Source organism: Pleurodeles waltl, chromosome 7 (assembly GCF_031143425.1).
Source record: "Pleurodeles waltl isolate 20211129_DDA chromosome 7, aPleWal1.hap1.20221129, whole genome shotgun sequence".
Taxonomy (NCBI): domain Eukaryota; kingdom Metazoa; phylum Chordata; class Amphibia; order Caudata; family Salamandridae; genus Pleurodeles; species Pleurodeles waltl.
Genome location: NC_090446.1, coordinates 459924580 through 459941224, shown reverse-complemented (window position 1 = coordinate 459941224; position 16645 = coordinate 459924580). Strand labels below are relative to the sequence as shown.

The 16645-nt window shown below is 42.5% G+C and overlaps 1 protein-coding gene across 1 annotated transcript in view; it reads right to left on the bottom strand.

The window, feature by feature from the left end:
• Positions 1–631: 631 nt before the first annotated feature.
• LOC138304188 (sulfotransferase 1 family member D1-like) overlaps positions 632–16645 on the bottom strand; it is a 153308-nt gene continuing 137294 nt past the window's right edge. Inside the window, exon 9 of the mRNA XM_069244036.1 lies at positions 632–2891. Coding sequence (XP_069100137.1) covers positions 2779–2891 — 113 coding nt within the window. The 3' untranslated portion in view covers positions 632–2778. The remainder of the gene's footprint in view (positions 2892–16645) is intronic.

The window sequence follows — 16645 nt, the reverse complement described above, 5'->3', positions numbered from 1 at the left end:
AAAAAAAGAAAAAGATAAAATACTTACCGGGACTTACCTGGTATGGGTCCCCCATCCTGTGGTGTCCATTTGGTGTGGGTGGGGGTGTCCCTGGGGCCCGGGAAGGGCACCTGTGGGCTCTTTCCATGGTCTCTGACCATGGAAACATGCCCACAGGTCCCCTAACGCCTGCACATACCCAGGTGTTAATTAATGGCACTAAGCAAGCTTACCAACATAATTTAAGGCCCCCATCCCCCGTGCTTGATTTTAGCACAGATGACAAATATGGCGCTAAGGCCATATCGTCATTTTCTGTACGGGAATGCCTACCTTGCATCTCATTGATGCAAGGTAGGTTTCCACGTCCAGAAAATGACTTTAGCTCCATAACCTTGCTGCTAGATGAGTCTAGCGCCAAAGCAGAAGTATGGCGTTAAGTTTGCACTGAATTAGCGTCATTTATTTTTATGCTAATTGAGCGCAAACCAAGTATAAATATGCCCCTCAGTGTTTTCCTTTTCTTATCTGACTGCAAAGTGAAAGGATTTATGTGCCTAACTTGTTGGGTACTCAGTGCTGAAAGAAAGACTATTTTATTTCTTGCACACAAAAAAATTTAAATGCCAGTAAATGAACTGTACACATATTTCAGAATATATAAAAAAAATAGGAGAGCACAAATTAAGCACCTTTTTGCGTATTTCTAAAGTTTGGTGGGAACAAATATTTTAATACTATCAAAACAAATCAATACACTAGCTGGAGAGATTTCCACATATCTTTTGTGCAATGTGTAGTTTCAATAGTAACACTGTATGTCGGTGCAATTGTAATGGCAATTGAAAATGTGTTGTCTTTAATGGCAGTGCGCTACCACATCGTGCATACTCCTTTCTATGCCACCCCACTCTACTTCACTTAAAGACACTCTACATTATTCCACTGTACGGCATACTGCTCCACTCTACGCCCTTTCACTCTACGATATTATTGTCCACTCCACACCATCGGTTCTACACCACTTCACTTTATGCCACTCTCCTCCACACCACTCCACTGAACTCCACTGTACACCACTCCATTCCATGATGCTTTACTCTACTCCACTCCACTCTATCACACTGTACTCCAGTTCACTATATCACACTCCAATCTACTGGTGCTGGTGTACAACATGGCTGCCGTGAGTAGCATGAGAGTGTTGGTAAGGATGAGGAAGTGATAAATGAGCAATATTATTCGCATCACAGCTGTCACTTCTGTTGCTGCTTTGGGGGTTTTGTGCAACAAAGGGAATGTGCATTAGCAAGACTTCCCAGCTTTGTCATCTGTGGTGGAGAACAAGCCCGACCTACTAGAAAATCTATGTTTCAATACAATTTATTGATGTTCATTAGAAAACTGATTATCCTTTGAAAATGATGCACTGAGCATCAGCACAGCTGCCAGAGCGGTTTTTGTGAACCAAGGTGGGACTGATGAGTTCAGGGACTGTTTTTGATGCCAGTGTTTTTTCTTTCATGTATCTGTTGTGCTGTATCTGGTAGTGTTTCATATTAGCTTTATGGTGTTTTGCAATTCAACTAAGCTTGGTCATGGTGTGGTGTGGCAGAAGCAGGAGAAAATGCTACCATTACAGTGGATAGCCATGATGTGAACAAACTGAGGAACGTATTTATAATGTCCTAGTGCCACCTTGAGCCACATCAACGTAATTATTTTTTACGTTACTGTGGCCCAACGAGGCTGAAATCCCTGCGCCGTATTTACAGGGTGGCGCAATTCATGCATTGCGCCACCCTGTCACCCTTTGTGCTACATTATTCCTGCGCCAGGCATTATGTATGCAAAGGGGGGTTCCCCAGTTAGGGGAGCTGGAAAAATGGCATAAGGAAATCTATGAGATTTCCTTGCGCCATTTGTTATGCCACTTTTAAAGCCTGCTCAAGAGCAGCTGTTAAAAGGGGGCTTCTATTCTTTAGAATGGAGCCCTATGTACTCTGCAGGAGTAGCGCCACTCCTGCAGAGTGCATCAATAGCATCATCTGAAATGACGCTATTGCCATCTACCCTGCGCCATATTTTAAATACGGCGCACACATAGTGGCGGTGGGGGGGGGTCATTAAGGGCGCAGGGCCAGTGACGCTGAACTCAGTGCGGTGCCACTTTCCATAAATCTGCCCCTTACTTTTATCACAGTGTTGGTAGTAGTAGCTTAAACCTGGGCTGCGATGTTGTGTGGCAGTAGGAATGTGGATTCTTAACATGAAACCATTCTGCGGCTAAAGCATTTCCTATTTGTGCCATGTGTGTTGTTGAACTGCTAGTATTTATTCTTCTTAAAGCAATCCTCACTGGTATTATCTATAGGTGTTTGGTAGTGTGGTGTGTAGTATCTTTTACCTAAAACTGCATGAATGGTGTTTAGAACTGCTCTAATCTAAAAAGTATATACTAATGGTATTTTAGACATTACGACTGGAAGTGTTTTATTACAAAATTACACCAAAACAATACAATATATGGCTCAGGATTGTTAAATCCAGCTTGCAACTCCATGACTAGATTTTCACCACTGTGATCCCTAGGATGTTACACAATGCCCACGTGCCACTTGCTGCTATTTGTGAGCTGCCAGGTAGGTTTTGTCCCAACATTTGAAAGGTACACAGTACTTTAGCTTTAGGAAGAGAATGGAAGAGAGTAACACACAAGAATGTGAAAAGGCACCATTTACAAATTTCTGAAAATGTGATTTCGGCTCAACTGGATGTGTTGCCCAGTTCTAGTGACAATCAGATCTCATTCCTGAAGCTCAGCAAACTGCCCTCCATGTTCCTTGCATAGTTTTCCTCGAATCTCTCATTCTGGGCGACGGTGAAGTGATTTTTCCAGTCTCCGGACACCCCTAGGAAGTCAAAGAATGATGTCAAAGAAGAAACATATTGATTTGTTAGTTCTTCAAGTGCGAAAGAGGGATCATCACACCTTGCAAACTTCACGAGTATGCTTTATCTATTCTGGTAGTGACACCATGCTGTGATCGTTTAAGAGTCTAAACACTGTGATACAGAACCTTCTGCTGCCAAACACCCACAGTGAAACTCATCAAGGTAAAGGATGTAATCAGATGAGGCATTAAAATAAAATTGTTAGTTGTCACAAGCAAATTCTTTCCAAAATGAACTATATAAAACAAAAACATTAATATTAATAAACGATCAGAAATTTATAAAAATGTAAGTTCATTAAAAATAAGGAATTGAGTTTACAAACAAACAAAACTGTAACTTCCATAATAAGGCAAACAAATCCCAATATAATATATTAACTTTGTACAGATAGAAGCTACAGCCACGCGGCGTCAGCACCTGAATATACATATATAAAGTGTATGCACAGATCTGGACAGTATAATTCCCTTCCCCTCACTCAAAATTGACAATATGTAGCGTGTTACACTCGGCACAGCTGCATATATGGTTTATGCCACAGTAAAGCATTTTTTGGTGTCAGATTTTTTTTAAAGAAAATATATTCAACCAAAATCAGGATGAGATGGGTTACATTTGGGCAGTATAGTAAAATCACATTGAAGCAGTGGCAGCTGATGGCCTTTGAAAGTGCTGGGGCGTGTGAAAGGGAAATATATTTAAAGAAGAATAAATGCTTTATCAACAGAATGTGCCCAAACACCTCTCCAATACGAATTACATTTTGAAGCACAATACAGCTGTAAAATGGAATTCGTAATGCAAAAGTGATCGGGCACGGTCTATTTAAAGAGCATTTACCCTCCATTAAAAGCAATAAATAATAACCAATAAGTACACATTTATTGCAAGAGTTCCGCGTGGCTCTGCCTGCCTGTAAAGAAGAAGAACGCTGGTTCCAGAACAAATAGGCGTGACGCTTCCCAGCTAATGTAAACACTGCTTCCATGCTGCTGTAATACTACACAGCTTAAGAGCAGTGCCAGATCGGCTGGGTCAAGCAAGCACAACGCTCCGTCGGAGACCGATGGGGCTGTGCCTCTGCTACATCAGCTGCCTCAAACCATTGGTTCTGGAAGCCTGGACTGTACATGTGATGCTGGCCTTGGTGAAAACATCGGCCAATCTGACATGCAGCCCAGTTTCCATAACCTCAGCTGGTCCTGGTAGTCCAACAGAGAGAGTGCTGTAACCCTTAGTAAAAAACAGGCATTTGCAATGCAATAGGTCTCGCATTTTTTAGAGTTAGAGCTATTGGCGCTGTAAATGTCAATGTTTTTTACTTATGTGTTTTGGTTTGGAGTCTAGTGGATGTATGTAGTGTGGAGTGGAATTATGAGCATTGTATTGGAATTTTTAATTGTGGAATTGTTTGGGGTGGAATTGTGTGGTGTGGAGTATATTTGTGTATTGGAATTATGTGGCATACTTAATTACAGAAGCCTTACGCACTTATGAAAATTGTGATTGCAACATTATGCCTGATGAAAGCCTGGGGGAGTGTAGGTACTGAGGTATCCTCAAATGTTTCGGGTGAGTTGCGCACTCCAGAATGTAGGGGAAGTAGGGACTGGTTAAGGTGGGTGTATAGGTATGTTTAGGATCGGTAGCGTAAGCAAAGGTTTCCTCTATCTGCCTTCTCTGTACACCTCAGTGGTCTCTGTTCTGTCCCCACCCACCTCTTTGGCAAGGATTTCATAAACAAAGAAGTAGATCTTGAATAATGACTCATTAGGGTTTGAAGCTGCTTTTTGGGGAGTCAGTAACTCCTCCTGTGAGTTAGGAATCTGTACTCCGTACATCAATAGCCCGCTAGCTCAGGAAGCATAACTTTATGAATGCCTTACGTGTAATTGGAATATTTACTAAATATTAGAGTTGCATCTTTGAAGGGGGAATAAATTATTTGTACTGCGTTGCTTTGACCCAGAAATCCTACTTTGACCCAGAAATCCTACTTAATTTAATTCAGGCATCGGGAATCAGTAACGTGTTCCTCCTTTGAGCTAGGATCAATGATCTCTTTTGAAGAGAACCAGAATAAGCAATGGTTCACAGGTTCTTCCCGTGTACCTCGGCTTAGACATTTTCATTGTGTAGTGTTGGTCGTATATTTTTTACCCACTAGTAACTACGCCAACTTGCAACAGCAGGTTTAAATCCAGACAGTAAAAACACATCTGGCTCTTCGTCTATTTATGACAGTGCAAACTTTAAACAGCAGCCATCTTTTAGGGCAGACAAACCTCTCACCTGTGAAGGTTTGGATAGATGCCGTAAAAATGCTCTGCTGTGAGCTGAGCAAACACAGATTCCAACAAGTAGGAGTAGGTAGCAGGTAAGCAATGGTAGGAGCAAGAGTAGCAGTTGAAATAGCAGGTATAAGTAGGAGTATGTGAAAGTAAGAGAAGGCATGTATGTATAGATAATAGTAGGAAGGAGTGGGAGCAGGAATAAATGTAAGCATACATTTGAAAAGGTAGGAGCAGGTTCAAGTAAGAGTGGAAATAAGTAAAATAGGCGTAAATAGAAGTAATATGCAGTGTGAGCATGAGCAAAAAAAGGTCTAAGTGTGAAAGTAGGCAGGAGTAGAGAGAGTAAATGGAAATAAAAACTAAGAGTAAGAACAAGATGGTAAGAGTACTTAGGAGTAAGAAAAAGTAAAATTAGGGATAAGATGGGCTAAGAGTAGCTGTAGTAGTATAAGTAAGCAGGACTAAGTAGACATGCTAGTAGGACTAAGATTATGTGTAGGAGTATGAAAAAGAGCAAAGATTAGAAGTAATGAAGAACAGTAGTAAGCAAAAGTAAGATGAGTTATTAGAGGTAGGTAAACGTACGTAGGAGTAAGTAGGACTAAAAGAATAAAATGCAAGCAAGAGTAGGGGTAAAAGCATGAATAAGTAGTATGTAGCAGAAAGTAGAAGAGTGGGAGGAAAAGTAGGAGGAAGTAGCACAAAAAATATATGCATTTAAGAGTGTAAAGGTTGAAGAATGGGAGTAGATAGCAGCAGGTAGGAGTAAGTATGAGTGTGAATAGGCATATGAAGGGCTAAGCAGAAGAGCTGAAGTATGTAAAAATAGTAGAAGATAAGTTCAAGTAGGAGCATGTAGGAGTAAGAGTGTAAGTAGGAGTAGGTAAGACTAAGTGTAACAGCAATATGGGAATAGGAAAATACAGTTGTAAAAGTAAAAAAGAAAGAACAGCATTAAGTAGAAGTAATAGGAGAAAGCAGATAAACGAGTAAGAGCAGGAGGAAATAGGCGTAACATGTTGTAAGTGGAAGCAAGGGTCTGTAAGAGCATGTTGGAATAATAAAACATAAGAGAGCAAAATCTAGCTTTCTGCCAAATTTAGTGTATTTCCGTCTAGCAGGTTGGGCTGTAGTTGTGTTCAAAACTCCTATGGGAATTAACATGGAAAACATATGTTTTTTTAAACCCCCCTTTTCTCAGCCTCCACTTGACGGATCACCCCAAAACTTTTCATGTGCACCAAGAATCATACACACACTTTATTTTTGGAACATTTCATGAAGATTTCTTAAAGGGTTCCAAAGAAATAGGCAAAAAACGTTTTTCTATGGAAACACAGTCCTAACTATAACTACCTACTGGAGACTGCCAGTAAGTTATATTTGTGTATATATATATTTTTTTTTTCCTGAGTAGCACCTAGCAGTTTGCACTTTAAAAAAGAAATTAAACAAATGCAATTTTCAAACCTCCGATTTGGTGGTGCCGTAGTTATTCGTTGCGATTTGACCAGGGGAAGAATGGGGGTAGTCGTGGAATAACATTATAGAATGAATATATATATATATATATATATATATATATATACACACAAAAACAGAAGCAGGGAACTCTGGGTAGTTCTCAAGTTTAGGTGGAGAGGAGCTCCTGTGTAGAATGCCCAACAACACCAGCGACACTCTGAATCTGCACACCTGAGATGTCTGTTTTTCTAGCAAAGTCTTTAAGCATAGGATTTGCACAGTGCCTTTCACACTGACTTAGAAAGGGGCAAAGGGCCTCATTACGACTTTGGCGGTCAGAATTACTGGACCACCAAAGCTGTGGTGAGGACGCAGCTGTCATGCCGGCTGCCTCCCCCCAAGTCGTATTACAATGTTCACACCAGGCTGACCAGCAGGAACTTCATATTATGACGTTCCTACCAGTCAGCCCGGAGGAACAGTGCTTCGGTATTGGTCTCAGCTCCCTAAAGGGAGACGTAGCCAATACCGTAGCACTACAACACCCAAAGAATGTGCACTGTCTGCAAAGCTGGCAGGAGGGCCCCTGCACTGCCCACCTGCCCCCCTGTGGTCCCCAGCACAGCCTTTGCACCGCCATGGAAAGGCTGGCGGAAAGAGGACTTGTGCTCAGCTGAGCACGAGTCAGACTGTCGTCAGCCCGTCTGGAAGCATGTTCCTGGCAGGCACATCTGTCCCCTGGAGGACCAACTGCCAGGGTTGTAATGCGGAGGTCAGACCACCTGGAGTGTGGAAGTCCAACCACCACCATGAGACTGGAGGTCCTTGGAATGCCAGACTCATAATGAGGCCAAAAGTATTTTGCCATTTCTAAAGCAAAGTCTTTAAGCATAGGATTAGCACAGTGCTATCCACGCCGTTTAGCTTTGTCCAGACACTTGAGGTAAGCAGATTTAGAGTTTCACTCCATTCCACTCTATGCCACTCCACACCACTTCTCTCTATGCTATTCCACTCTACACCCCTCACTCTAAACCACTCCACTCTATGCTATTTGTCTCTACGCAACTTCACTGTACGCCACTCCATTATATACTATTCCACTTTATGCCAATACAACCTCACGCCTCTCTACTGTACACCACACCAATCTATGCCCCTCCACTGTAAGACACTGTACGACACAGCATTCTATGACACAACACTACACTCTGCTGTACGAAACCCCACTCCACTTTACACCATTCCACTCTATGACACCCAACTCCACTCTACACCACTGCTCTCTATGCTATTCCACTCTACTCTAAACTACTCTATTGAAAGCCTCTCCACTCTATAATATTCTATTTTACACTGCTCAACTCTACATCACTCTATGCCACCTTACACTATTTCACTCTACGCTATTCTACTCTATGCCACTCCAGTCAATGCCACTGCACTGTACACTATTCCACTGTATGCCACTCTGCTCTATGCCACTCCCCTCTATGCCACACCACTTATCCTCTGCGATTGTAGAAAAAGCTACTGGTCTGAAAAGGCTTCTGGAGATTCGTCAAATGGGAGAAAAGTTATTAGCGAGCAAAAATCCAAGGAATTCCTATACCTAAGAATCCTAACTATAGCTACAGATAGGCAACCGCCATCTAGAGTTTTGCTGTAATTGGTCATGGGGTGCAAAGAAAAAAGGGGGTTCCAAAACGTGTTTTTCCCCCAATGCATTTTCCATAAACTATTATACTGAATGTAGTGTGAAAATGGCTGAACAGATTTCCATGATATTTGCCAGAATTATAGATTATGAAGTGCATGTGATCCATTTTGGTATCACCAGTAACTATGGTAATTATGTTTAAAGTTATAAGGCATTTTACCTTTATAATATCTGTGAGTGCTATAGTTTCACGAAATTTCAGGAAAGTATGACAGTACATAGGGCCAGATGTATCAAACATTTTTGCGATCGCAAATATGCATTTTAGTATGTAACAAGTTCAATTTGCGATTCGGTAACTTGTAACCGAATCACAAATTGGATTTGCAACTACATACCGATTTGGTATTAGGAAGGGGGTTGTCAAGGGCGTCCCTTCCTAATACCGAATCACAGAGATATGTATGATTGTTTTGTGTCCGTAAAGGCAGTCGCAAAACAATCGCGGTTACCACCAATTTCAAATTTGTGGTAACCCATTCGCAAAGCGGAGGGGGGCCCCAAGGGACCCCTTACCCTTTGTGAATGCATGCAAAAAAAAATGTAAGAGCAGGCAGTGGTCCCATGGACCACTGCCTACTCTTAAAAAATGAAAAGAAAACTTTTCATTTTTCAATTGTAACGCATCCCTGTTTTCCATTAAGGAAAACAGGCTGCATTTAAAAAAAAAAAAAAAAAGATTGTTTATTGAAAAGCAATCACAGACATGGTGCTCTGCTGAGCCCAGCAGGCCACCATCCCTATGATTGTAGCCATTCGCAATGGCTCGCAAATTGCGACCTACCTCATGAATAATAATGAGGTAGGTCCATTTCCGAGCCCTAACGAATCGCAGTATGAAACACCTGGAGTTTCATACATTCCAATAACGATTACTTAATTGTGATTCGCTAAAAATCACAATTAGGTAATCTCTATTATGATGAATGATACATCTGGCCCATAGAGTTGACAAGGCATAATGTGATTGGCTAATGACTTCCTTTACAAAAGTTAAAGGCAGCCATGTGGTTTTAAGTAAAATTTGGCTGTATTCCGGATTAGGGTCTTAGATTTAATTAAGTATTGGGTTTTATATTTTAACCTACATATTACCACTTTATTAAAGTTTTGGAAAATAAAATAATTTATAAAGTTTTATATATTTTAAAAACTTTTTACAGAGTACTGCAGTACTTCTAACGAAGTACTGCAGTACTTTGCAAAAATTAAAAAATATATATATAAGGAAATTCAAAATATACTATATTTCTGAAATATTGGGTACTACAAAGTAGCTAAATTTTTTAACATATTTTAACAACTCTATATATCATCTTTATTGTTTAGTTAATAAAAACCATAACAATCATCTCATAATACAACATGTTTAAAGATAAAACATCTCTAAAATTCTCTAAAATTCCGTAAATTCCTTGGCCGTGAAACCATGCGAGGATCTAAAATCAGTTTCTTATTTCTAAGATGCAAAAAAGTGTGTGATTAAGTATGCATCCCGGATGGCAGGTTTACGTCTTTGGTGTGTGCAGTCAAGAATTTGATAAATTTGCATATTGATTGTGCATCATTTGGATCAAACATTGACATCACCGCTGACCGACAGGAACGAGTCCCATTTCTCATAAAAAGCGGTTTTAATAGTTGTCTGTGGGCTTCTTTTAAGGCTGGACAAATACAAATCAGGTGAACCATATCTTCTTTCGGGCCTTTGCATAGCCTGCAGGAATTCTCTCCTCTATTCTTCCACGATGGTTGATCCGCTCTAGCAGGAAATGCTCCCAAACGCAGTATCAAGAAGCGATGCTTGATGTGAAGTGCGAAGGTTTCGGCCAAGTATTGTGACGGGGCCATGGTGGTATAAGTGTGCATTACCAGCCAGGCGTGTGAGCGTTGCACAAGTTTAGCTTTATCATCTAGAAAAGATTGGATACTTATTTCCTTTTTTATCGCTCGACACAAAAGAGAATACGACATGTTGGAATCCCATAGGTACTTTGTTTTCGTCTCTTGCAAGGAGTTGTTCAGGTATCTATTGCATACTGAATTAGGATTGCCGTTTACTGACCTCCATAGTGCCGCTACTAGCGGGCTGACAGTGTTTTTACTTATTTTGTACCAGATCTTTATTGTGTGGGCCTTTCTGTCGAGTTGCTGTTGTGTTAGACCAAATTCCAGCCTTATCTGTGCAGGGGAAGCAGCGCGAGGAAGATTGAAGACTTGCTTATAGATTTGTATTTGCTGCCTTTCCAGGAGGCTAGCATCTTTCCCGTATTGGGCTGCGCTTCCGTATGTAATTGCTGGAAGGAATTTGGCCGACATAACCGACATTAGTGGTTTATATGATGGGCCCTTTAATCTTTTAGCAAAGTGCAGAAAGCGAACGTCAAGGCTTTGGACTTCTGTAGAATATACTGGTTTTGCGGCACGAAATTTATCTTATTGTCTACTGTAAATCCAAGATATTTGTAGCTGGAGATCGTATCGAGAGTGAATCTGTTTAATTTTATTTTGTTTGCAGGATTCAAAGAGCAGCCTATTGACATTGTTTTTGTCTTTGAAGTGTTAACCTCTAGTTTGTTTGTCTTTGCAAATTCGCCCAAAGCAGTAACCGGTCGTTGCAACCCTATTTTTGTGTGGCTTAACAGAACAATGTCATCAGCATATGACAGATGTGTTATAGCCAGACTTCTCATCCTTGGAGAATGTGAGTTGGTTGCGTCTAGTTTTGCAGAGAGATCTGCCATGAAGAGGTTAAAGACGCAGCCTTGCTTTAATCCTATATTTGTTGGTATTCTCCTGGAAACTTTTGAGCCGTCTGCTACCTTGATTCGTACCCAGGTTCTGTCATACAGCAATTCTATACACCTCAAAATACGTTCTTGCAAACCCCAACTCCGTAGTTTGTTCCAGAGAATTGCTCTGTCCACACAATCAAAAGCACTTTTGAAGTCCACAAAACATATGTGTAAATTTTTCTTTAAGCACTTTGCTCGGTTGGCTATATCTCCTAGCGCAAGAATGTTAGTCACTGTGCCGTAGCCCTTCCGGAAACCAGTTTGATTCATAGGGACCAAGTTATTTAAATTGGACCAGGTGAGCAGGTCTGCTAGGATTAAAGAGGCAAGGTATTTGGCCTCAATGTCAATTAGAGCTATCAGCCTATAGCTAGCTGGGTTTGCCCTGCTACCTCCTTTGTATATAGGATTAATGATGGATCCTTTCCAACTATCAGGAATGGTACTGTTACGTTCGACTTCGGCATATAATATTGACAGAGTGGCTGACCAATAATCGAGATCCGCCTTAAATATAGCTTGGGGGAGACCATTAGGGCCGGGAGGCCCGCCCCTACGGCTCCTTCTGATCACCTGGGCTACTTTATTGGCACTGAATCTCATATCACTCTGAGGAACGTCTGTAGGTTTTAGTGAAGCCTTCAGTTGCTGATTTTCTATAGGAGCGGTTGGCTTAAAAAAGATGTCTAACAGGTAATCCACCCATTTATCTTCTGAAATTAAAGTGCAGTTTATCACTCTTGCTTTTCTGTCTATTTCATTCACTGACATCCAGAATTCTCTAGTATTAGCCTTTCTTAAGTTGAAAAGTAATTTGATCCAGAAATCCTCCTCCTTTTGGGTTCGTATTTGCAATAGCTGTTTCTTATAATTTTTTCGAAGGGTTTTTATTTGGGCACATAAATATTCTGTAGGATGTCTATCTTTTGTGGATCTGAGTTTACGTCTCAGATCCTTTCTTAATTCTAAGATATTTGGTGGCATAGTTAGTGGCCTCCGGTTATGATTTGGAGCTTGACGCCTGGCCGAGCCGAGTGATGGTACTAACTGTAGAAAGCTGGCCCACACTTCCCCAGCTGAGAGATCTTGGTGTGCTGTTGATTGAAGCAGGGTTTTTATATTTTTGCAGAGGTGTGGTAAAGAGGACTCCGTCCAAAACAAGCGGTTTAGATTGACAGAGGTTACTGTTCCTAATTCATTTATGGCTGGAAGAAAACACAGAGCATTCCAAGCCAATTCTATGTGCTAAAGCGAATGGTCACTGTGAAGAGTAGGTATGATTTTGAATTTTTTAACATGTGCCAGCAGGGGAAGAGAGACGGCAGTATAGTCAATTGTTGTTGCAGATTTTGCACTATGATGAGTAAAGCTGGGCGGGACATCATCTTTCACCCTGCCGTTTAGCACCCTCATACTAAGATGTTCTAAGGCCTCGACCAATTGCTTGCCCTTTATATCCAGTTTCATCTATATTGTTGGTAACTGTGGTAGCACTGACCAAATTGCGTTTTCTGCTGCCAATTGCTCGTCCGGTTCTGGAGTATATATCAGGTTGCTGTTAAAGTCGCCTGTTACTAAGATGTCCCATGCTGGATTAGCGCACCGCATCTCTTCTACCTTTTGTAGTAACTTCTCGAAGAGAAGTACTTTGCGATGTTTCCGCGGATGGGCGTAGACATTAAAGATAATTAGTGGAGCGTGATGATTGAAACTAAAATTTATTTTTATTGCCTGTAAGTCCGTTGATGAGAAGGCCAGCTGTTCTGTTGTGACCTGAAGTGCCGTAGAGATGTATGTGGCTAGACCACCGCTTGCCCTGCCTGATTTGCTTGATTTTTCAGCTCCAATGTGGTGTAGAGAATAGCCTCCTAGTTCTATCGGGTCTACCAGCCATGTTTCTTGCAGCACTATTATCGAGTAGTTGCAACTGGACATTACTGTAAATCCTTCTGTAATAACTGCTTTTGCTCCCGCAATGTTCCAGGACATAATAGTAACGGTCGGCCTTTGATCTGTATCTGGTGCATTACGTATGGTGGGTCAATTACTTCTCCTTGAATTTAGTGTACGTGCCATCCATCTCCATTCGTCTTGTGCTCCATTCCCTACAATTAGGGGGTCAATAGAGGAATTTGAATTTTTTCCCCCCCATTTGGATTGACGCTGTTCCTCTTCCCCGACGTCCGGGCCCCATCCGCGGATGCGGGCCTGTGATTCCGTTTTTTGAATTGGTTCATTTTTCAGATTTAACAATAGGGGAAAAGGATAAGGTGGGCTGGTTGGTTGTGATAGCCGTATACCCCAGATTTCAAACTGTTGCTTAACTGCCATAATTAAAGCAGCGATTTCGCTTGTTCTCCACATAGTCAGAGTTTGTTCCCGGTCATTCTGAGTGCTGTTGGAGAGGAATTTCAGTGATATTAAATCTGGGGACATAATTTTCTTAGTTGAAGGAAGCTCTGCCAAAAGCCTCAGAATGTTGCCCCTGTTCAGGCTATCTTGTTGGCCGCAGGAGTCATAATCTGGGGTTAGAATGACCTGCCTTGATTCCCTATCATTTTCAATAACATGACTAGATTGGGAATGCTCTATAATTCTGTGTGGCATAGGCCTGTTCCGTTGACCATCCTCCGACTTGTTTCTACTTGGGGCCCTTTTGAGCGTGCCTGATTGTTTGCTTAAAAAGGCTTTGTTTTCAAGGTCTGTTGCGGCTATTTGAGTATTTTGAATCGTTACTTTTGTCTTTATTCGTCCATCATGATGAGTAGCTGCGACCTCCCTAGAAGGATATTTGAGATTTAGGGTCGGTGACAGGTGTGTTTCTCTGGTGCGAGGATTGAGTCTGGACTGCGAGTCGTCTGCTAAAGGAGTGAATTTATTGTTCTTTGTGCCTGCGGGATAACTATAACCTGCCCCGCATTGACCTGGGCGGACGATCTTTGCCTGGAAGATGTTTTGAGACTCGACAAGATGCTCTGGGTCTTGTCTGGATGGTTATGGTAGATAGTGAGGAAGTGGCTTGTGCGACAGCTGCATAGGAGGGTGGCTCTGGTGGAATCTTCACTGGTAATTGGGCATCTAAATGGATTTCAGATTTATCCTTGTAGATGCACTTTCCTGCCCTTAGGTCTCCCTGACACGGAGCTGCCAAACTCGTGGCCAATGCGTGCCCGTTCATTGGCGAGTCAGCAGGTAGATGTTCTCCAGTGAATTGTTGTTCTGGACTGGTGACTACCCCCTCCCTTATGGCTTTGAAGCTATTTGAGATTTGCATGCTGCTTGCGGTTCCTAAAGCTCGATTTTGCGGTTGCCAAAGCGTTGAAAATATGGGATACAGATTGTCATTAATAGTTTGGCACGAATTGTTTCCTTGCCTTTCTTGCTCGCTTTTTTGTCTCTTTGTTAGGGGTTTCAGTGCTAGAGCTGGCTGTTCAATTATACTCTCCAAATTGGTAGATGCTGTTTGTTCCGACTGTGAAGATCTACCTGATCTGTCTGTGACCATTGGGTTAATGCACTGAATGTTTGCATCTTTTTTTGCTGGGCTCCTTACCCCAAAGTCTGGTGTCTTTTCAGATGTATCTTGGTTCCTGGAGATGGCCTCATTGGTTTTCCCTGCTTTAACTTCCTGCAGAATCTCTACTAAGACTTGTGGTAACGTACACAGTTTATCTAATATTGGGCCACAATTACAAGGAAGGTGCTGGAGGTTGGAATTTTGTTCAGTTGGACGAATGGCCAGCGAGTCCAGTTTGTGATTGATGCCAGCTATGCATGTGGCCATTACCTTCATTAGATCCATTTGTAAGTCTAATTTATCTAATTGCATGTTAAGAACCACTGTTGAAGTATGTAGAGCATTCAGCAATGAGGTGTGTAGTCTTGTTAGATCTCCCATTTCACAAGTAGGATGGCCTGCGTGAGCGGGATTTTTGAATAGAATTTCCCTGTTAATGGACTCTGAGGGGATATTGTTGGAAGGTGAAGCAATCGAGTTGCTTTTTACCATTAATTCCTCAAGTGATTGTATTTTGGACATCTCGCTAGAAAGTTCAATAATCGGGTTAAAAGTTCTTTCTTGTTGGTGCGTAGTAATACTGTTTTTAATGCTTTCTACCACCAGAGGATAGCTCGACTGCTGGTCCTTAGGATTCACTAGATCAAAAGTTTTGAAGTCCAGCGCTTCTCCCAGGTCTTTGTTATTTGTTATAGAGAGCGACTGTAACCAGGAATCTTCCAACCCTGTAATTACTTCGGAACCAATGTCCAGTCTCTCATTGTTCCCCTGGGTGTTGAAATTTGACCGCGGGATTGGGGTTGATTGTTGGTGGGTTTTCACATACCCAGTGTCATTATGTACCTCTGTCGCATTACCCGTAGAGATTGGAAGCTCGGAGTTACTTGGGTTGCCCGTTAAAACCTGTGGATGAGCACCTGGAGAAGTTTCCCGCTCCTGGGCATGTACCTGAGCCATAGTCACGATTCTACCTGCTTGCGAATTTTTGTGCGCTATTGGACTACTTAAGTAACTGAAGTTGATTTGTTGCCCTTGTAACAGGGGATCACTAAGCTCTTCAGGAGCTTGGACCTCTGATGTTTCCTGACAGGGGAGGGCTACCCCTAATTGTTGTGTCTGGTTTGTTAACAGCCCGGGCCCCAGCTGCCCCGTGATCAGAGGTTGTGGAATCAGAGGGGTTGGAAGGCCCACGTCGGTGTCAGGATTTGAGAAGAAAGCCGCCGCTGGATCTTTCAAAAAGTCTGCCTTGTTAGTGAGTCCTGTTTGTTTGAAGTAGAGCTGAAAAGAAGTGAGGGGCGCTACCAGCTGATCCTGTCTGCTACTTTGCGGACATGGCGCTGAGTGCTTCGCTGAGCACTTTCCCTTCCCTTGCGTCCTCCTTTGGGGTTTCAAAGGTTTTACTTTGCCCTCTGCTAGAATCCTGAGTCGCCCCGATCTCATGGTGGCTATCTCTTGGCCTGGATTGGTGAAAGAGAAGCGCAATTTGCTTTTTCCTGATGTTTAGGATTGCAGGATTACAGTGGCTGACCGCAGCAGGTGAGCAGGGCACCCGTGGGATTCACAAGCGGCATCCAACCTAGCAGGCCGTCTCCGTGTAACCCCGGTGCACTCTCTCTGCAGCAGTTTACAAAAACTGCTGCGCTCACTGCGACCTGTAGAGAATGGTGGGCCCTGGTAGGCCCTGAGCACTACACCTTCTTCTTAGGTAATAGTAGGTGAAGTTGTACACCTGACGATGTACAGCAGTGGGCTGGGAGTCCGAGGGCTGAATGTTCGTAGGTTTCGTAAGTGAGGAGGTAGGTGGGGAGCGAGGTGCAGTTGGGAGGTGCGGTGGGTAAGCGGGGCACACAGGGCCCACAAGCTGCACTCAGACCTGGCTGGGCCGTTTCCGTGTGGCCCTGGTGCACTCACTCCGCTG